Genomic DNA, 22,511 nt, shown 5'->3' with positions numbered 1-22,511 from the left:
CTCTTCGGTCATATTGCGGTTGTACTGTGGTACCGCTGGTGAGAAGGAACTCAAGGGTTTCTGCCTTTCTATGTCAGGGTGAAATGTCCCAATGCAAATGAGCGTGTGCATTTGAAAATTCAGTGCAGTGTTGTGTGAACATCCATTGGACACCGGCTGGATAAGAGTAGGCAGGGTCATAATGTTGCAAGCAGTTAATTTCCTGGTAGGAAAATCAAAGTTAAGTGATGCTGTTCTGGTTTACGCTTACAGTGAAGTACAGGCAACTGCAGATTTCTGTAACGGGCAGAAACCGATTGTTTATGATTCTTTATGTTTAATCACTTTTGATTCAGCTGGATGGAGGAAAGCAACTGAGGGAGCCACGTCCACAAGGGTCTTTTCTGACCTCTCTTCCCAACGACTGCTCTGTTGCATCCTTTTCATAGAATCATAGAATCATAGAATCGCTTTGGTTGGAAAAGACCTTTGGGGTCCAACCGTTAACCTAACCCTGTCATCCCACCACTAAACCATATCCCTAAGCACCTCATCTATCCTTCTTTTAAATACCTCCAAGGATGGGGACTCTACCACCTCCCTGGGCAGCCCATTCCAGAGCCTGACAACCCTTTCAGTGAAGAAGTTTTTCCTAATATCTAACCTAAACCTGCCCTGGCGCAGCTTCAAACCATTCCCCCTCGTCCTATCATCTGTTACCAGGGAGAAGAGGCCGACCCCCTCCTCACTACAGCCTCCTTTCAGGTAGCTGTAGAGGGCGATCAGGTCTCCCCTCAGCCTCCTCTTCTCCAGACTAAACAACCCCAGTTCCCTCAGCCGTTCCTCGTATGACTTGTGCTCCAGACCCCTCCCCAGCTTGGTTGCTCTCCTCTGGACATGCTCCAGCAATGCAACATCCTTCTTGTAGTGAGGGGCCCAAAACTGAACACAGCATTCGAGGTGCAGCCTCACCAGCACCGAGTACAGGGGCACGATGACTTCCCTTGTCCTGCTGGTCACACTATTCCTGATACAGGCCAGGATGCCATTGGCCTTCTTGGCCACCTGGGCACCCTGCTGGCTCATATTCAGCCGGCTTTTGCAGCTATGTATTTTTTCCAAAAAAGTTTACAAAACTTAGTTCAGTTAAGATTACAGCCCTGAATTTGCAAAGCCATCGCATTAAAAAACCAGTGGCTGCTACTGAGACTCAAGGTCTTTTATCAGAAATGGAAGCTGTTGCTCCTCATTTCAGCTAAGGCCACTTTTCTCAGAATAAATAAGCAAATAGGTTTCTCAAGTAACAGCATAAGTCAGAAAGCAAATACTGCATGTACATAGTAATACATGTTGTGGTTAATGATTTTGCATGCGCTATATGAAAAGACCTTCTGTGAGAAGCTGACCTTCAGTGTGAAATAATGAGCAGTGCATTTACTTTGCTTACTGAGCCAATTAATCAACCGGAATGGACAGCACTGGACCTCCTGTGAAGAGCTGGCAGCCTGCTGCTGCTAAGGTCAATGCAATACATGTGCAGCTAACTGGTAAAGGAAAGTCCTTTGCTCCCACGACTGAGTGGGCTTGGCCCATCACACATGTCAAATCTGAAAAAGCTCAGGATTTTTACCCTGCAACTTGGAGAACTTGCAAAAATCGGTTTGATATTTAACTGGTCTCATCAGATGAAAGTTTTTTTCTAACACTGAATGGAAATCCCCCTTGCTGTAACTTACCTCGTTACATTTTTATTTTATTTCGAAGGATGGAGTATTTTCTTCTTCCAAGCAGCCACTTTTTTTTGTATTTTTCTTTCCCCCTTCTGTTTTACCTCCTTTAGACTAACTGCTATTTTTTCTAGCTTTCCTTCATATGTCAAACGTTATGGACTTCTTAACTGCTGTCATCTATAGAATCATAGAATCACAGAATGGTTTGGGTGGGAAGGGACCCCCAGAGGTCACCCAGCCCAACCCCCCTGCAGGAGCAGGGACACCTTGAACCACATCAGGTTGCTCACAGCCCCGGCCAACCTGGCCTGGAATGTTCCCAGGGATGGGGCCTCCACCCCCTCTCGGGGCAACCCCTGCCAGGGTTTCACCACCCTCCCTGGAAAGAATTTCTTCCTTAGATCCAGTCTAACCCTGCCCTGCTTCAGTTTAAAGCCATCCCCCCTTGTCCTGTCCCAGCTGGCCCTACTAAAAAGCTTGTCCCCCCCTTTCCTCTGGGCCCCCTTGAAGCCCTGACCGGCCGCACTCAGCTCTGCCTGCAGCCTTCTCTTCTCCAGGCTGAACACCCCCAACTCTCCCAGCCTGGCCTCAGAGCAGAGGAGCTCCAGCCCTCGGGTCATTTTAGTAGCCCTCCCCTGGCCCCGCTCCAACAGGTCCATGTCCTCCTTGTGCTGAGGGCTCCAGAGCTGGACGCAGGCTGTTTTCAACAGATCTGCCTCTTCCTTGCAATGCAGTACCCGTACAATACCCCTCGTGCACTTAGAGTTGAAAGGACAGTTATGGTTCCATCGGTGTAAAACATGCAAAATCAGTCCTGTCCTACCTGAGTCTTGTTCTTCTTGGATCATTCTTCTACTTTACCCCGAGCTCCTTGAATTCACATCCTGTCCTCAGGCATGCGTATACACTCCCATTTGCTGACCTGTGTTTGAAATCAGCATGCTGCCTCACGATCCAGCTGTTTGGGCAAAATACTGGATAGTACGGTAGTACTGGGTCCTGAACAGACTGCCTGATACATCCCTCCCTTTGGAGAAGGAAGCTTTTGGTAACTCTCTGTGTACATGTGCCTGGGATGATATATGGCATCTCTCACTTCTTCCCTGCCCACAAGGTCCGTCGCTCTGCCGTAGGAGGAGACCAGATTTCTCTGATCATACCGTTTTCTGGTGGGTGCTTCCAAAGACGTTGCTTGTCCTGAAGCAGTCCTGGGAACGGAATTGCCCTGTGTATGGGTCAGTTGTTCTCTGTCTCCTTCTTCAGCTTTTTTCTTTCTTTTGAAGAGTTTAACACTTCTGCTTTTTTCTGTTCTGGAAATTTTTTTGTCCCTTACCTATCATTAACTTGCTAATTGAACTCAGATTGCTTCAGCTGTTTCTCCAAGATGAATTTTATCAGCTTCTCTTAGCTTTGTTATAGTAGAATGGCAGCACTCAGACACTTCCTCCTTCCCAAATTCTTTCTGGAACATGTAAGTTTGTGCAGCTTCCAATAGTTGACACCTGGAAAACCTGTCTGCCTGCTGTCAGGCCTGTAGCTCACCTTTCCCTGGGGTCCGGGTAGTTTCAGAGGCCAGAGGGTGCTGTTGTACCAAATACAGCAATTAATGGATCAGTCCTGATGCCTGGGGTCTTAATCATAGAGTCATAGAATCATTTAGGTTGGAAAAGACCTTTAAGATCATCAAGTCCAACCATTAACCTAACACTGCTATACAACAGCTAAGCAGAAAAAGCCAACAAAGAAAAAGCCATCATAAGAAAATGTTGATACATCAAATGCTATAACAACTGGACTTCATCGGGAATGTGCAGAAATTCATGGTCAAGGAGTTCTTGGACCTTCAGGGCACCTGGCCATGTTGTAGTTTCCCAGAGCAGCTCACGCCAGCCCAGATCAGAGGACTGTCCGTAGTGTTCCTTGCTGGAAGAGCCTCAGCATCTCAAGAATCTCACGTCAAAACATTGCCTTTGGTTTCCATCCCCTAGCAGAACAAACCAACCTGCTCTGATCCAAGTTCTCAGCTGAAGAAGAGAACCCAAGGAAACCTTTTTAAGGATGTCAGTAGGGCTGAAGATCTCGCGTGGATGTGGTTGGCTTGACAGTGATGACCACCAGTGCAGAACTTCAAGACGGATGGGCAGTGTTTGGGTGGTAGGAGATGCATCAGTACCGTCACGTCTGTGGCACCACTGCCTGGTACCCCTCGCAGCACACGGAGGAGGGCGCCTGGGCCGCTCTGGTTGCTGGGATTGCTGGTGTTACACCAGCCTGTGACCTGGGTCCTGCCTGTCAATCCCTTCCATTAAATGTGGGGTTTAGTTCCATGAGATTTGTGGAACATGTAGTAAAAGCACGTATATAGAAATACTTCAGTCTTTTTAGGTATTTTAATTTTGGGGGTATTTGGAAAAGCAGAAATGATCCTTTAAAGGAATCTTGAAGTAATTGGTGTTGTGTGGTTTTTTGGTTTTGTTTTTTTTTTTTTTAACCAAAACTAACATATATTGAGAACGTCTGTCAGGCCTAAAGATGCTCAGTTTCTGTTGTCTGTAATTGTAACATAAAAGTGTGTTTTGTGCCTTCTAGGGTACGTAAATGAAAAGATTTCTTATGTTTTTTTAACTAGTATTTTACTATTTTCACTTGGTTGACTTATGACTTAACTTGGCTTTTACTGCTGAATTATTAGTATTCAGTTGTTCCTATTTGAAAGACTTTAAACTGAAAAATAATCTTTCAAGCTTTGAGTTAGATTTTCAACCCATGCTTATCTGTAGATGAAAGCCTTTGGGTGTGAAAAATGAATGGAGCCTGAGCACCTTGAAATGTCCAAATTTCTGTAGGCAAAAATGCCCATACTGTAGGTGTAAAACCAGGCTGAGGGGCTCTGCAAATGTAACTCTTTGAGAATCCTGTTGTACACAGGAAAAACCATTTCTAACTCTATTTCATATTTGATTTTTTCCTTTTGCATGGCTAGCATTTGATGATCAGGGGACTTCTAACGTTAGCGTAGTTGGCCAACGTTTGAACTGTGGCGACGAATGTGGAGACGATGAGGACGAGAAGCAAGGAGAAGTGTCACATACTGTTTTTACAAATCAAAATATGGAACGCCAAAGAAATGTGAAGCATTCAAAAGGTTTGTGAGTGTGCTACATTGCTGAGCTCTCATTTATGGCAAGACCTGAGGCTGCGTATAGCCTTCCGTGAAACAGGTTGTATGGGAAATACGTGTCAGGGTGCTTAGCCTGGTTTCCTCTTTTCTAGTCTTTATACTTAGCTACCAAGTTGTTTTTTTCCTGACATTAACTGAAATTAGACGGCCAATTGAATTAAAATGATAAGTCAAGCCATAATACGTGGCGTGAAAAAAGGACCAATTATTATAGATCAGTCTGCGTAAATGAACAGCTTTAAAAGTTTGGTTTTAAATTACTCTGTTCTTCATTGGTAACATTAAGGAACTTAAACCACTATACTTTACATTTCAGTTTTAACTGTATCACAGAATCACACAGAATTGCAGGGGTTGGCAGGGCCCTCTGGAGCTCACCCAGCCCAACCCCCCTGCTCAAGCAGGCTCACCCAGAGCAGGGGGCACAGGACAGCGTCCAGGCGGGGGTTGAAGATCTCCGGAGAAGGAGACTCCACAGCCCACCTGGGCAGCCTGGGCCAGGGCTTGGGCACCCTCACTTCTCCCTGACGTTCAACTGGAACCTCTTCTGCTTCAGGTTGTGCCCATGGCCCCTTGTCCTGGTGCTGGGCACCACTGGGAAGAGTCTGCCTCTGTCCTCGTGAACCCCACCCTTGAGATATTTGTAGGTGTTGATGAGATCCCCTCTCAGCCTTCTCTTCTCCAGGCTGAACAAGCCCAGCACCCTCAGCCTTTCCTCGCAGGGGAGATGCTCCAGTCCCCCCATCATCCTTGTTGCCCTCCTCTGGACTCTCTCTAGGATTTCCTCATCTTTCTTGACCTGGGGAGCCCAGAACTGGACCCAGTGCTCCAGGTGGGGTCTCAGCAGGGCAGAGCAGAGGGGGAGGAGAACCTCCCTTGCCCTGCTGGCCACGTTCCTCTGAATGCACCCCAGGATGCCATTGGCCTTCTTGGCAACAAGATGTCATTTTAATGCATCCTAGGAGCTATTGACCCCTACATCAGCATGGCTGCGTGAACGACAGATGTCTTTTCCAACTCTATGCTTGTTAGAATAGAGCAGCAACAATGTTTTTTCTTAACATCAGAAGCAAACTGTGGAAGTCAGTTTAAGGAGCACATGGTTTCACCGTCTCTTGCTCAGATCGCCCTCATAGCGGCTAAAATAGATCTCAAGTAACCACTTTTTAGTGACAAATACAAAGTTAAGTGGCAGTATTCCACATGTTAATAGACACTGAATAATGAAGATCTTGGTCGCAATAAGATTTTTTGTTTCCTCCATGTCTTGTTTCAAGGTTAAACATGGACGGCTTTGTCTGTTCTCAAGGTTTTATAGAAATGGTGGAGTGCTATTTTTTGTGAAATGTTTAAAGCTGAGCAATGGAAGTAAAGTAATCAGTAAAAGTAATCAGATTGGTAAATCCTTTTTTTTTTTTCTTAATACCTGCTTATCCCGTGATGCCTGTGAAATGGAAGTTTGTAAGTTTTTCGGCCTAGAAGTTCAGTTTAGGACAGAAGGTCCTGATCTGGGTGTAGGTTCCAAAGAAGGTCCAGTATTTGATGCACGTTCAGTTACAGTCTAGGAGGGGATTGCTCATGAAGTCTCAAGATCATGTTCAAGAAAATCCCAAAAGACCAGCTTTGACAGCTCTTGAATGTTAAAACTTGGAACGTTCAGAAGCCAGTGATGAGGTTTGTGGGAGGACAAAGCAACACTTCCAAGAGAAACCTTTTCACTTGATCTTTTTTTGTGTAAAGCAGAAAAAGGAGAGCTCCAAAATTGTAACTATGGAATCAGGTAATTTGTAAAGTAAAGAGGCATCTGTCATACTCTTGCCTGTAATTATTTTTGGCAAACTAAAGATTGAGGTGAGGGCAGAAGGCGTCGCAGAGCTGTCGAGAGCCCCGAACCGTCGCGATGCCGCAGCTTGCCGGGCAGAGGGCTGCGGATGGCTCTGGGGACCTGGTCCTTCTCGCAGCCGCCAGGGGCTTTACAGCAGCCGTAGCTGTAGGCAGAGGGCTGCCAGCTTACCAGAGCGTTTCCCGACTGAGGTGGGTCAGCAGTCCACTGACTTCATTTATGCATTTCCTAGCAGGTCATCAGGCTTTCCAAAACCATCTTTTCTGTTTAGAAATTTTAGATTATTCAGGTTAAATAGCAAACGCAAACGGTGCCCTTCTTTTGACCCAAACTCTCATTTTTATTTGCAACTAGCGTAGCCACTGGAGAAGAACATAACACACGTCATCCACTTCGGTGCAGAACTTGAGCGACTGCTGATTTATAAGGGAAACAGCATTAAGTGCTGCTTGGGGCAAAAATATCTTAGCAAATTGTGTTTTGATTCAATTGGGCCAAATTATGTAAGAAACAGTGCTCTACTTCCACTAAGTGAGTTAGAAACTCCTGGGTTTTTTCAGTGGAATCAGTTGATTGAAAAATTCTCTTACGAACGTTGGTTTTCTTTATGTTCTTTTGGCAGAAATTTTGTTTGCTGTATGCTTTCTGTGATTTTCAGGATATCAATATTTAGTAAATCCTGTTAACTTCAGGAATTTGAAAATAGATTGCTTCATAGAAGTGATAAATTCAAATGTCAGCGTATGATGATTTTAGAAGAATAAAACATGTACCAAAGTGTAAACTACATGATTGACGTTGTGGGTTTTTTTTTTTTTAAGGTCTTGCAGAGTCAACGTCTAGTTTTCCACAGATGAACAACCTAGATTTTGTTTCACCCAGTGTCCTGTCTGAAGATGCAGTTGTAATTGTTGGTAAAGGTATTACAAACCCAAAATTATCTCCTATATCTCACCATGTTATTAAAATGAGGGAAAAGGTACCTTTACAGAGTGGGAAAAGAAACAACAGATTCCGTGCAACATTTTAGACGGTGAGCAATCTCCAGTTTAAATGGGAATAAAAAGAATTATGCTTGAAAGTTTTGCAGTTACTGGATATGCTATTCCCTTCCAACAACAAAGGATGGCAGCAAATTATGAAGGTTAGGGCTTGGTTGTAGCCCAGTGTGCACACATGTCTGTACATCCACCCTACTTGGTAGAGTAAGGTAAGAGTACCTTTGGGTGGGAGTTGGCACTAATGGTACAGTAGCAATGTTTCTATCTTCCTGAATTACTTCTGGTTTTCTTTAGCTTTTGCTAGGTTCTGCTGAATGCAAGGGTTGTTTTCATGAGGGCACACCATGATATGCCTTTCAGGTGTTTTTGGAAGTCCTCCTTCTGCACGACCGAACAGCCAGTCCGTAATGCGTGTAGCGAATGGAGATGACCAGGCTGTCAAGGAGGAGACTGAGCCATCACCGGGGATCTGTGGGAGAAGTGTCCAGCAGAGCAGTGCTGCTCATTTCCATGTTGAAAATGAAAACAAGGTAAGAATTTCAGAACTTTTTTATTGTCTCGCTTCCTGTTTTTATAGGTGTGAATACAGCTTGATACAGTTCTGCAGTCTCTAGGTTATGGTAAACAAGAGTTTGATTAAAATAGCCTATAGCCATCAAGCTGCTTCTCCCTGCTTTTTCTTTTTGGTTCCACCTGGGTGTTTTATAACGGCAATTTGCTGTGTCGCCTAACTCACAAGTGTCTGGGAGAAGGGCTGCAGGAGAGAGCGGAGCTGCAAAATGTCCTCTTCTCCGACTCCCACAGCTCATAGAAATGTGGCTGGGCTTGACCATGTCTTGTTTTCTGGATGGATGTATTAATCTAGCTCCATCCATAAGATTTTTAAAATACACTGTCCAAATATCTGTCCCGTAATATGGTTTCATGAGGAGTTAAATACTTCGTTAAATGCTGCTTACATCTGTTACAACATGGAGCAAGGTTTGTCTGAATGAAGTAGTGATACAAATTTTTAAAAAAATTTGAAATGAAAATCACAAGTCTTTCTGAAAGCATTTATAATAACAGTTTAAGATGACTAAAACTTTGTTAATGATGAACGGTGTCTTAATTTTCTGATTTCCACTGAAGCTAGGAATACTTGGAGGGATCAAATGCCAAGGGGTAAATGGAGGAATGTATTAAACGTACTAAGTTTTCAAGAGGAACCGTAAGCATCTTAAACTCATAAGAGGGTAGGGTTTGATCACACTGTTAAAGACCACTGTTTAAAAAAAAGACCCTGTGAGTTAGCCCAGCCTGTGTATTTGTTAGTTAAAATTCCAGGAAACTACACAGCGCTGCCAAGGAATAGACGACCTTTTCCTGAAGACCTCAGTTCTCTGGCTATTCAGATACCTTAGAGTAAGTGATTATTTCCCTTAAACGTTTAAACCTGGAATGTTGCTGCTTCTTGCCAGTGGGACATCATGGAGAAACCACACATGCAGCTCTTTTCAGGATTGGATTTAATATTTATGTGAATAATTCCTTTTGCTCTGTAGAATGATGAGGGAAATGGTAATTTTCCACGCTTACCTTAGACAATATCAAGAACTGGGCAGTAAGTTATTGGCTAACTAGTGCATTATGTTATAGTGCATATCCTTATGGGCACATTAATTTTTTGCAGATAAAAGTTGCCATGTCAAAATCGGCCCAGGATAAGTTGAGGCAGAAAAGAAAAGATGAACACGGTCGTGAAGAGCATCAGGAAGTCAAAGACCTCGAAGAGAAGGAAGAAGATCCTTGGGAAAGACTTAAACTGAATGAACCAGAGAAAATGACCACAGAAAGTGAGGATTAGGGTTTGTCTTAAATGAATATATATGCTGTTAAATGCTGCTGAAATGGAAACTAAACTTCTGTGATAATTACCAAAAATCATGACTGTTTAGTGTGACATGAGGTATGACTAGAATTAATTTTACACTGCAGCTTACTCTTTAGTCATTTGTAATCAGCCTAATAATGCCAGTGGTGGAGGGTAAAGTGCTTATGGGAAATATTTGGAAGACTGTAGTTAAGAAAAATTTCAAAAGACAAATTAGGACTGAAAATACTAGTTTTATCCTTTTTTCTGATTTGTTGCTGTTGTAGTTCAGACATTTCCTTCTGTTTTCTAGAGTTAAATCTCTGTGGGGATGTATTAGCATCGCCAAGAAATGTATCTGTGTCATTAGAAAACGTTGCCTTGAATCCTTCATTAAAAAGAACATCCAGTTTGAAGAAGACAAAATGTTCAGCCTTGCTGGATTCTGGTAAGCTGTTACAGTAAACTAAAGGCCGTTAAAATATCTGATATGTGGAGTGGGACAATTCCAAAATGCAGTCAGGTTTAATACGATTCATACGTACCACGGACAGTCCTGAGGTGCTTTGGAAGGTCACTACTTGGGAGGTGGTGGTGAAGGGGATTGGAATTCCTCATTGCTCCCTTGAAACATTTTTCATCTATAATTTGTTAGGAAGATGTTTGAAACGTGGTAGGGTTTTTATTTGCTCAGCAACATAATTGGTGTAACGTATTAATGGCAAATTGACCCCCTTCTGTCTCAGAGACAAACATTTCTGGGTGCATTTCTGTCACTGAGATGCCTTTAAAATACGCAGTAGAAATCTTCCCAGAATAGAAGCTCATACTGATGATGGGCAGAGGTCTTCTGAATTTCTGAAGTGGCTCTTTAGGCTTTACCACATTGTGCCTTACCGCACTGCTCTTCAGCACATTGTGCATCCGTTTCGACATTAAAAAACCCACTACGTTTGTGTTCGCAACTTTTTAAAGGGGTAGTTCTTTGTAAATAAATATAATTCATGTGAGTGAAATGCTGAACGGTCGAGGATGTAGCTGGGAAAGCGGTCTCGAAAAGCTGGTCCCTTAGTAGCAGCTGTCTATATATACCCCAGACTCTTAGTATTGCCTTCCTTTGAATGACTTGTTTTCTTCCGATGATGCTAATTATTTGTTATGCCTCATGACTTTGTAGATGAAATTTCTCTTGGGGCACGAGGACGCTATAAAGACCGGACCCCGTCAGTCACTCATAGCCCAGAAATAATGGACCCGTCAGAACTGCAGCCCTTTTCAAAGCCCGAAACGGCACTGACAGACGCCTTGACACTTTTAGCCGATGATGACTGGTAGGTGTCAACCTGAACCTAATGTGGAGGGTGGTTATTCTGATAATTTATTTAAGAAAAGCAGCAGAATGGGTGTAACATCAAGAATAGTGAGAAGGATTGCAAGCGATATATGAGAAAAAAGAAAGCCAGGTTTTTTTCAGTCCAACTCTAGATTAAACTGTAACTGCTGTAAATTGGGGCTTAATAGCTAAGCTTTCAGAGACCTTTAGAGATGTCTAAGCTTAAGCACGGTTCTGGAGAGGGCCCCCACCAATGCCTCTTTGTCACGTTCTGTGGAACATAAGGCTTCACTGTGCCCTGCCTGGCGAAATGGGGTTACAGAGCTGCTGCCTTTTCAACGCGGGGAAGGAGAGGAATCCCTGAATTGCCACTAGTGCAAGCTGGGGAGAGACCCCTGGGAAAGAATTGAGAGACTGGTGTGCTAAAGTCCTACTAGCACATTACAAGAAAGACTGGCTTTGAAAGAGTTTCCTCTATTATATGCTATTGCTTTATTTTACAGTCTTAATTTATTTGCAATCTGGTTTCTTAGAATTATGTGTTTTAAAATTTATATTAAAATCTGGAAATGTTTTTGGTTTGTTGTTTTTTTTTTACATAGGGAGAAGAAAATTGAAGGTCTGAACTTTGTTAGATGTTTGTCTGCCTACCATGCGACTGTTCTGACCGCAAAGCTACATGAAACAAGTTTGGCTGTGGCTCAAGAGGTTAAATTTTACTATCAGAATATTTCACTGACCTTACGTGTGCATATGCATTGTATAGCTCTCAGTTAGCCTGAAGTGAAATGGCACGTTCATCTGGGGTTAGTTTTCTGCAGCTGGACAGTCTCAAAAGGATGGGTTTGTCGTTCAGCAAAGCAGCTCATGCTCCAGATACCAACACTTGAACTGATTTGCTAAGAGGCTGAACAAATTTAGATTGTAACTTTGTAACGCTTTTGATGTGCTTGTGTTTTAGTTCTCACACATTGTCAATCAAGCTAGAAATGTATTTCTCAGTTGCTTTTAATGTTACTTAAAACTTACAAAGGGAAACATAAAGCTTTACTTATTTTAAAGTATATTTTATAAACATTATTCATTGTTTGTTTGGGTTTTTCCTGTGTGCAGGTCAAGAATTTACGCTCAGGTGTTTCTCGAGCTGCTGTGGTCTGTTTAGGGGATTTGTTCACCCACCTGAAAAAGAGCATGGATCAAGAACTAGATAATACAGTAAAAGTCCTTTTGCACAAAGCTGGTGAATCCAACACATTTATAAGGGAAGAGGTAGACAAAGCACTGAAGGCTATGGTTAATAATGTGACTCCAGCACGTGCACTTTGTTCTCTTATAAATGGAGGGCAAAGGTAATTCTTATAAAGACTTTATAAAGAAATAACTTGTGAATAGATTAAATTTATTAAATACAGTCTTTTCAAAAAAAAAAAATCAACATACAATAGGCAGATACTTGAAAATACAGTAAGTCAGCTCTGCAGCACTTCTAATCAGGGCAACGTTTGTTGGCGTAAAAAGTAGCTCCCCTGTTTCTTTCTGTACGTTATATAAAAAGTTGGCTGTGGATTTTGGAGCTTGCTGTATTTTCTGGTCGTTTTGCAACACTGCAGTAATTTTATTCGCTGTTAGTATGGTGTTCTTAGGAAACTGCTGTTTTGCTTTGCCTGGTAAAGCTCACACAGCGTTCTCATTTTTCACTTGCTCTGCAATCAAATGCCTGTCTTTTGCAGTTCTCAGCACTACTTTTTATTTAGAAAGATGATTTATAACTTACAGTTCTCTAGCTGCAACTATCTCCCTTGATTTCCTGTTCCTCTCTAGCCTTAGCTGGTCAATAGTCTTTTTTGTCTGCATTTTAATTGCCTTTACACTGGCGGTGGCCGTTATTTTCTTGAGCACCTCAAACACGCCTCCCTTTCTGGTTGCATGGTTTGATTCTGACCTCTGGCTCACCTCAGCCTGCAGCAGAAGTTACATTCCTTTCTTTCACTTTCCCTGTTAAGCATGCTGTTCTTTTTCTTCGATGTCCTCATCCGCTCTAACAGCAAAACTTAACCAAGCCATTAGGCATTCCCGTGTGCGAGATACACACCTACTTGTACTTAATTTCTTATCTACCTGTCATCACTTAGATGACATTTAATAGGCCAGCTTTCTTGTAGCCTATCCCTTTTATTAAATATTTCAGATGCTACATGATAAATCAGTCCTCAGGCTTTCTGCACACCTACAAATCATATGAGTTAGTCTCGATTCGAAGTGTTTTGCTCCCTATTTTGTTTTCTGGGAAGCTGGTTGTTGCGGAGCATATTGATTCTGTCTGCTGAAAGCCAATGTGAACCGTACTGCAATTACCCGAACTTGAAACTGAAAGGCAAATATCAGCCCTGGGGTTTAAATTATTTATGAATCACGCCTGCGTGTTGTTGTTTTTGTGCGTTTAAGAGCAGCAGACAGTGACTGCGCCCTGCTTTAATTCAGAAGCCGTGTAAAGTGCTCTGCCTATGCACTCCCGTCTTTTCTTCAGAAGTCCTTGGCCAAGCGATACTCATGATCATAACTGGCTGCATCCGATCTCCCAATTCCAGTGGCAGATGCAAACAGGCTGGCCTATCCTTAAGAGTTTTCTAGACCTATAAAGATTTGACGCCTTCAATTTGTGAACTCGGATATATATTCGGATATCTTAAGGCATGAAAATTACCTGAGCTGTGGGTCTGAATTCAGCATCTGAAGCAGGGATTAATTTCTTCACAGCTAAGACGACTTCAGTCAAAGCAGTGTCTAGATGATGGAGGGCAGTATGTTTTAATGCATGGCAGCACATAGGGAGCTATCCTCTCTCGAGGCTGTAACAATGAATATGGAATTACCTTTCCAAGTGGAACTTTGGGAGAAAAATGACACGTGTCTGCAGTACGAAGTGGAAAGGTTGTGTTTGACACAACTGTGTAATTACACAAAGGATAACTTTTCTAAATTTGGCTTACACATGGAGTTGCTTATATTCACCACAACGCATGTGTTCAAGTTAACAGTTCCTTAGGTTTTGCCTACAATTCAGGAAGACCACCTAAAGTTTGCCTGTTTTCTGCTCAGCACATTTCAAGCCTGCTGTGATCATAAGTATTAACGCTTGCAACCCTGGGTAGATATAGATACTGATTCTTCATCAGCTACAAAGCTGGTTTTGATTTCACCGACAAGAACAATTAAAACCACTTTTGCTTTTGTGAGCTGCTGCTCTAAAGGTACTGCTGTAGACTCACCTCTGTGAATAGGTGCTTGATCCAAGAGTGTGATTCCAGGACTAGGTCTGAAAGCGGCTGGATTTCAGAAATTTTGAAATCACCTTTCTTACCTGTATGAATTGTGTTTCATTCTAAGGTCTTATGCGCATACAAAAAGATTTCCAACTATTTTGCATGAGCAGCGGGCATGCATGGGGAGCGGTGGCTTATTTCCTTCCACGGAGCGAGGCCTTTAAGCCTCACAGCTCCCGTTTCCCATCGGTGCCCGCAGCAGGAGTTAGTCTGGAGTCACCCTTTCCCTTCTCCCAGGCTGCTGTAATGGCTGCTGAGCGTGAGCCAAGCTGGTCTTAAACTGGGGAGCCCCGCAGCAGCTGGGAGGATGGCTGCGTCGGCAGGGCGTGCAGCGTGGGAGCTGCCGTGCTACCGGAGGGCTGTTGCAGCCTGGGCTGTATTCTGACCTGGCTAGCTCTTGTTGTGCAAGCCAAAGCTGCTTTGTGCGGCGTAGCCTAGTGGTAGCTTTACCTGAGGCCATGATAACCTACGGAACCTGAGACGGCGTAAATCTTGGTGAAACGGGAACACGGTCGTTCGGGAAGAATGCCGGACGTTCGGGTCAAACTGCAAAGCTGGGGAGCCACTCGTGGTTTGCCAAGTTGATTCTTTTCCTTGGCTCTCTCCTCTAAACCTGTTTTTCTCTGCGATCTCGGAGCCATACAAATGTCTCGTTTACTGTGCAGTGAAACTGTCCTCAAAGTTGGATTTTTAATCCAAAGATAAAAATAAAGTCATAAAAATTTGAACTTGCAGAATTACGGACCCTGAAAACATGTGGGATCAAGCGGGGAGAGCAGAATTTATAGAATCACGGAATCCTTTAGGTTGGAAAAGCCCTTTAAGCTCATGAAGCCCAACCGTTCCCCTAACCCTGCCATCCCACCACTAAACCCTGGCCCTAAGCAAAAGGTTAGTCCTATGCAAAAGGTTAGTTTGCTGCACACGTTTGAAAATTGATTCCAGCTTTTCGCTCATTTTCATCAGCGTAGGTGTTCAACAGCCCCCGTTTTGTAGAAAATAGACTTCCATGAGTTAAGTCAATAGAATACTGCTTTATTTAATTTTAAATTGATATAAACTACACAAAATCTGTTTCTGGGCATAGGGACTAGTTTTTCATAAAGTTGATGGAAGGAACGTGTAGTAGTGTGCTTTCTAAAATATTTTACAATTATTTTAAGGAAAACCAGAAACTAAATCCTAAAAAGAAGAAAATTACTAGTTTGATTAATCCAAAACCCGCAGTGAAACTGACTTTAAACAACAAGGATCTAATTTTTCGTTTTTCATTCTGCGTTCTTGTAGTTTGGGTTTTTAAGTGAATGAAATGAAATTTAATCCAATGCATTATCCTTTTAAAGAAAGTTATTTGTCTTTGCTCTGCAATGCCTTTTCTGTACAGCCAGAGTAAGTGTCTGCGTATCAGCAGTATACTAGTTGTAGATTATGCCAAAGATGAAAAAACTTGTATACCGTATTTGGCAGAGCACATAAATACTGCTATTTAGCTCCTGCCATGAGTTTTTACTAAGCAGCTGTGTTTTCTTTAGCCACCTGCATTCAGCGGTGAGAAGATGCACAGCCCAGCATCTGTCGGACATCGTAGAACGCATGGGAGCGGAGCGGATTCTGTCTGGAACCAAAGCTGTCGCTGACCGGCTTTTCCCTGCAATAGCCAGGTTTGCCCAGGACAGTTCACAACAAACAAGGTCAGTAAGGTTAAGTGTTAAGACAAGCATGTTCCAGGTGGCTGAAACCTCTGCATAGCCCAGCGTGTGTTGCTCGGCAGTGACGGAGGGAGAATCAGAGAATCATTTAGGTTGGAAAAGACCCTTAAGATCATCGAGCCCAGGCGTTAACCTCGCCCTGCCGAGGCTGTTGAGAGAGCGTACATGGCAGGAGTTAGCTGAATGCCTGCTGCAGCTGTGCCCACCCTGGCTGCAGGAAGAAGAGGGGCTCACAGGACACAGGCACAGACGAGATGCAGGCCACGGAGGGAACGTGGGCACTGGGATCCATGCTGCCTGGCTGACAAGCCCGGACCGTCCGATTTAAAGACGGCTGAAATGGAAAACTATTCTCATTAATTTGCTCAGTTGCTGATTAAATAGTGATTCTCGAGCATAGTTTCTTTGGAGAGCTATGGATTTGATGGATGGACTGTTCGGTGGATAAGGAACTGGCTGGATGGTCGCATCCAGAGGGTAGTGGTCAATGGCTCAATGTCCGGATGGAGACCGGTGATGAGTGGTGTCCCTCAGGGGTCTGATCTGATGAATCAATGAACCTCATGAGGTTCAACAAGGCCAAGTGCAAGGTCCTGCACCTGGGTTGGGGTAACCCCCAGTATCAATACAGGCTGGGGGAAGAAAGGATCGAGAGCAGCCCTGCCGAGAGGGGCTTGGGGGGACTGATGGATGAAAAGCTAGACATGAGCCTGCAATGTGCGCTGGCAGCCCAGAAGGCCAACCGTACTCTGGGCTGCATCGGGAGAAGCGTGGCCAGCAGGTCGAGGGAGGTGATTCTGCCCCTCTACTCAGCTCTGGTGAGACCTCACCTGGAGTACTGCGTCCAGCTCTGGAGCCCTCAGCACAAGAAGGACATGGAACTGTTGGAACGGGTCCAGAGGAGGGCTACAAAAATGATCCGAGGGCTGGAGCACCTCTCCTATGAGGACAGGCTGAGAGGGTTGGGCTTGTTCAGTCTGGAGAAAAGAAGGCTGCGGGGAGACCTGATTGCGGCCTTCCAGTACCTAAAGGGGGCCTATAGGAAAGATGGGGAACGTCTTTTTAGTAGGGCCAGCTGTGTGAGGACAAGGGGAAATGGTTTTAAACTAGAACAGGGTAGGTTCAGGCTAGAGGTAAGGAAGAAATTTTTTACAATGAGGGTGGTAAAACACTGGAACAGGTTGCCCAGAGAGGTAGTGGGGGCCCCATCCCTGGGAACATTCCAGGCCAGGTTGGACGGGGCTCTGAGCAACCTGATCTAGTTAGCGGTGTCCCTGCTCACTGCAGGGGGGTTGGGCTAGATGACCACTAGTGGTCCCTTCCAACCCTAAACATTCTATGATCCTATGATTCTATGATTCTATGAGGATGAAAAGGGTGCCTGGTTACACATACAGATAGCACTCTTCCTGCACTTCTGTATTTTGGAATGACACGCCTATGATTATCAGTAGAGTTGCAAAGCAAATCCGTGTTTATGGATGCGTGTGTCGCGGCCTGTTGCCCTGCAGGTACTGTGGTCGAAGGATGCTCTGCAGTATGATGGCTCACCCTGATTTTGATAAAGCGCTTGAAAAGTATGTGCCGACCAAGGATTTGCCTTACATTAAGGAAACTGTTAGCAGTCTGCGGGAAAAGGTATGTGGAAAAGCTCTTGTTTAACGTCTGAGAAAGGTAAACTTGTAGTAGTGGCCATTAGGTGTAGGAATGAACCCACAGGGAGCAGGGGGGAGTGCAGTCAGAGCAAGACAAGTAATCAAGTGACCGCAGCATGGCGAGGCGCTGCTGTTAGCTGCCCCTGCGGATGCACTGGGTGACACGTACTTTGCTACCATCCTTTGCCTGGCTGTCAGCCTTGCTTTTGCAGGGTCCCCGGCAGCGCAGAACTCTGCCAGCCGTGTTAATTAATGGTTGCACCTTCGTGCAGGGTTTGGGGGAGATGCCGTTGGATACACCCTCAGCAAAAGGAAGACGTTCCCATGCTGGGAATGTTGGACATTCAAGGTCATCATCTACTTCCAGAGACACTCTCAACATCACTGACAGGTAATGCTCTTCAGTGTTGCGCCCTGTTAGTAACTTGGCCTCTAGCAGAACAGCCTCACCTCAGGAAGAGCACAGAAACATTCACAATGGGGTTGTGAAAATTAAACGTACCCGAAGGAAAAGGAAAAACCTGGCACGTCCCAGATAAACTCTTTTAAACAGGGTAATTGGTAACGTTAAAATGGCTTTGTGCATTTTGAAGTTAACTTTGTCTGTTGACTGCCTATGCAAATACACAGTACACAAAATGCTTGGAATTCACAGCAGACCCGTGTCGCCATCCGTTCAGGATACCGCCGTTCAGACGCCATAGAAGGAGTGTGCCTGCTGGTAGCCACAGCACAAATTATCCATTTGTGTGCTTCCCTGGATGCTTAAGTATTCAGCTAGATCCTAACTGGGGATGCTGAAGGTTTTAGATGATACTCTCCATTTTTAGTTTTCTAGTTTGTCTTCTAATAGGTCTTCTGTTGAACTGAAAAGGAAACTCCCCCAAATTTAAACCAAGCCAAAAAACTGCATCCAGGACTGCAGAGTTCACAGGGGCTGTGACTGCCTCTGGGTTGAAGTGTGGCTATTCAGGAACAGGTTTCTTTAACACCCTCCCTACTATTCAAAATGCTGCCACATTCGGTGGTGAATTTTGCTTTGGCATGTGAAACTGCGTGTCCGCTTCCGCAGAAGAGGTGCAACTCACTGCGTTACGCCAAGGGCTCTCTTCCCTGTGATTCGGGTACTTTTAGTGGCCTGTGATACACTAGCTGGGCAGGAGATCTTGATGCCACCTTTTGTTCTTGCAGAGCTGATAGGTTTGGATTTGAAAATGCAAGGAAGGGGCTTATTCCATTCTCCAGCAAAGGCTTCCGTTCACACATCAGGAATGAGCTAGGACTCTATCTGGACTGGTCTGTAAATGCAGGTTACCTACCTGGACAGAGAAGTGGGCCCACAGATCTTACAGTTCTTTCCATGTCTGTCTAATAAGATTAGATGCTACAGAAAATTGGTTTCAGAATATTCTCTGAAGAGTCGTTGAATCTCCACCTTGGCAGGGCGTGTTGCTCAGGTGCCATCTAGAGCGGTTTTAAAGAAATTCAAGAATAAAGAATTAAACTACAGTAATCTTTTTGGGTTTTTTTTGACCCGTTGATGTGAGAGAAGTTCACAGCTGCTACTGGTCACAAACCCAGCTGCGCTTGCACAGAAACTTGAAAGGGCACAGGGCTCCTGCCTAGCTGAGGCTCACCTCTTGTGCGACGGGTGTATCTCCACTTAGAGTGGAATGTATATTGAGGCTTTAGGAACAACACTTACCATTAGGTGATATTTTTTTTTTTTAATCACCATTTTTAAAGTGAAAGTCCTTCATAGAAGATTTTCTGTTTCCTTCTGACACTTGCACTTCCATGGAAAGAGAATGCCTGGATTGAAGGCTCCTGTTTCAGCTTGCTTAGGGGTTCCCTGAGTAACTTTTTCTTTTCCAACAGAGAGACTACAGAAGCCCGTGAAGTCACAAGAAAAACAGCTCCTCGTAATTCACTAGAAAGCGAAGAATATGTTAAAGACATTATAGGTTTACTGAATGCAAAAGACTTCCGTGATCGAATAAATGGCATTAAGCAGCTGTTAGCAGATACAGAGAACAATCAAGGCGTTGTGGTTGCGAACATCGTGAAGGTAACTGTAGGAGAACTTTTCATTTCACGGGTCTTTAAAGTTGTAGTTGTGGTTGCGAACATCGTGAAGGTAACTGTAGAACTTTTCATTTCACGGGTCTTTAAAGTTGTGTCACAAAGTTTTCTGATAAAAATCTTGGCTCCTTCTGTCAATAAGAATGTCTGATTAACAGGAAAACATTGAGGAATAGGCGAGTGCTGCTTTTGGCTGGGATGGCGTTAATCTTCGTGGCAGCTAGCATGGGGTGTGTATGCTCAAGGGGGAGATCTGTAAGCTGCAAAGGAAGTAAATAGGAGGGAGCAGCTGAAATTTTTCACTTAAGAAAGCGCTCTCTGAACTATTTCTGGAATACTACGTGCAGGTTTTTTATGCCACTGCTGAGTAAATATCAAAATATTGGAACGGGTTACAAACAGAGCAGCAAGGATTAATCAAGATCTGAAAAACTGTCTCTGAAACTCTAGGAGGAGGTGAGGAAAGGTCTTTGTTATGATAAAGCTTAAGGTAAGCGTCCTTTCTAATAGGAAAGGAGGTTCTTTAGGAGAAAAACACTGTGGTGAGGTCAAACAGTTGTAAACTAAAGATAGATACAATGAAAGGAAACCCCAGATTGTCTTCTAACAGTGCAGTGTCTTTGCTGTGGGACTATGAAATACTTCTGTGGAACTTGGCAATACCTTAACTGTGAATGGTTTTGAAATCCTTAAAACACTCTTTTTGCCAAAAATACTTGCTTGCGGAAAATATTAGTCATACTGAAAGTTACAGGTGGCTGGTTCACCTCCATTACATTGTATAGGAATGGTTCAAATTCAGAGGAGGGGAGATACAGCTGAAGAATACACGGTATAAAAATATCAAATGTTGCTTTACTTGCTAAAAAAAGTGTCTCAGGTGTTTGCATATCAGAGCCACCTTTTGCTAGGATGGACAATTAAAGTGTAACAATAAAGCAAGAAACATAATACCCACCTCACACCGCAGTTGTTAATTCCGATGAATGCTCTTTGGGTGCTTTTTCAGATCTTCGATGCTTTCAAGGCTCGCTTACATGACTCAAACAGTAAAGTAAATCAGGTTGCTTTGGAGACAATGCACAAGATGATTCCGTTGCTGAAAGACAATTTATCCCCCGTGATCAACATGTTAATTCCTGCCATGGTAGACAACAACCTCAACTCCAAAAACCCAGGGATTTATGCAGCTGCCACAAATGTTATTCAGGCGCTCTGTCAGCACGTAGGTAAGTCACTTCCTCTCTCTTAATTTTAAAGAGTTTTAATTGTGTTCATTAAATTCTAAATTTAAAGAGTTACTCTTCCCAATGGTTTCCATCCAATCATTACATTGTCTAACAAATCTTTGGTTTTATTCTCACACTTTTTAAACCATACAAGTCATCTTGGTATTTTCCCAGCCCAGTAAAGAACTGTGGCTAGTGCCTAGGTGGCTCTGCTATTTTTCCGTAGCAGGTAGTTTTTGCTGTGAGGGCGGCCGAGCGCTGGCACAGGTCGCCCAGGGGGGCTGTGGAGTCTCCATTCTTGGAGCTACCCAAAAGCCATCCAGACACGGTCCCGGGCAGCCGGCTCTGGGTGGCCCTGCTGGAGCAGGGGCTGGCACCAGAGGGGCTCCAGAGGTCCCTTCCCACTTCAGCCGTTCCGTGTGATGCTGTGTTTCATTATCCGGAGGTTTGTCACGCTGCTGAATCTCTTCAACAGGTCAAAGAAGTAGATTCTTGCTGATTTGTGTGCGCCACAGCTATTTTCCTTCCTCCATTTTAGCTTTGGAGCAGACTCTGTATTTTCAATAAGTGAATACACTGCGTTCTGCGAGATTGCCGGAGTTAGGGCTCGTTCAGGGTATCTTTTTACACTTTCGTGCCCTTAAATACACCACAGTTTTTTGAAGATAAGTAAGGTTCTTATTTCCATTTTTCCGCATTGTGTTTATTTCCAGACTGTTTAATTTTCTGTTGAAGAATTTTAATGTGTTTTGTTCTTTGCATTTAGACAACTACTTGCTCCTCCAGCCATTCTGCACAAAAGCCCAGTTTCTGAACGGAAAAGCAAAACAGGACATGACAGAAAAGCTTGCTGGTAAAGTGATGATTTGCTTCGGGTGTTTGATGTTCGTGTGCCACCCTAATTAGGCAAATTCATTGCAGGAGGGTGGTGGCTATCTGTCTTCCCTTCTGTCACAGTAGATTGTGGGCATTAACGATGCAGCACTTGTTGAATTTCACCCCCTTCTGATGCAAATTGAAGCTATTGCTGACAAAACAAAAGGTTATTATTATATAGTCAGATGGAAGATGTACAAATACCTTAAGCTTATAATAATTTTAATATGGAATCAGACAGAATGAGCTTTGGTTTGTAGCACGTTGCATTCCGTCAGTATCTGAGCGGGATGTACCGTATGGAGCCCCGGGTCCCCACAGGCCTGCTGCCGCCCGGGCGGCATCGCCGGTTCCCGTGGAGGGCCAGGGGCGCGGGATGACTGTGGAGCAGAGCCTTGCCTGCTTCGGGTCACGGTCCCTCTCTCGGTGCTGCCTCCCACATGCTCTTGGATGAGATGAAAGGGATGAGTGGCTGCTTTCCTGAGGTTTCCCAGCACAGAAAATACGCTGTTCGCTAAGGCTGGCTCCTGCTAACTCCTGAATTTTACTTCTGTACGTTTTTACTTTTTGCAGTTGGTCTTGTTCTCGTTTCAAGGCTCTTGCTAATACCTACTGGCGTTTGGTCGTAAAGGAGACAAGCTGGCAAGCTGAGCTGCTGTCACCACAAAGACAGCAGACTTAGAATCCCAGAATGGTTTGGGTTGGCAAAGCCCTTTAA

At 44.0% G+C, this 22,511-nt stretch overlaps 1 protein-coding gene across 1 annotated transcript in view; it reads left to right on the top strand.

Moving 5' to 3' along the window:
* The window catches only part of TOGARAM1 (TOG array regulator of axonemal microtubules 1), a 49,852-nt gene that overhangs the window by 25,821 nt on the left and 1,520 nt on the right, over positions 1–22,511 (top strand). The window contains exons 9-22 of the mRNA XM_035900439.1: positions 4,693–4,854; positions 7,555–7,653; positions 8,095–8,264; positions 9,407–9,569; positions 9,900–10,034; positions 10,764–10,917; positions 11,522–11,627; positions 12,033–12,268; positions 15,775–15,933; positions 17,463–17,589; positions 17,879–17,997; positions 19,485–19,674; positions 20,698–20,917; positions 21,684–21,770. Of these exons, the coding sequence (XP_035756332.1) occupies positions 4,693–4,854; positions 7,555–7,653; positions 8,095–8,264; positions 9,407–9,569; positions 9,900–10,034; positions 10,764–10,917; positions 11,522–11,627; positions 12,033–12,268; positions 15,775–15,933; positions 17,463–17,589; positions 17,879–17,997; positions 19,485–19,674; positions 20,698–20,917; positions 21,684–21,770 (2,127 nt within the window). The remainder of the gene's footprint in view (positions 1–4,692; positions 4,855–7,554; positions 7,654–8,094; positions 8,265–9,406; positions 9,570–9,899; positions 10,035–10,763; positions 10,918–11,521; positions 11,628–12,032; positions 12,269–15,774; positions 15,934–17,462; positions 17,590–17,878; positions 17,998–19,484; positions 19,675–20,697; positions 20,918–21,683; positions 21,771–22,511) is intronic.

The sequence above is a fragment of the Egretta garzetta genome, unplaced genomic scaffold, assembly GCF_000687185.1.
Source record: "Egretta garzetta isolate BGI_Z169 unplaced genomic scaffold, ASM68718v1 scaffold28, whole genome shotgun sequence".
NCBI lineage: Eukaryota > Metazoa > Chordata > Aves > Pelecaniformes > Ardeidae > Egretta > Egretta garzetta.
The sequence above is the reverse complement of the archived record's forward strand: the minus strand, read 5'-3'. Positions and strand labels throughout refer to the sequence as shown.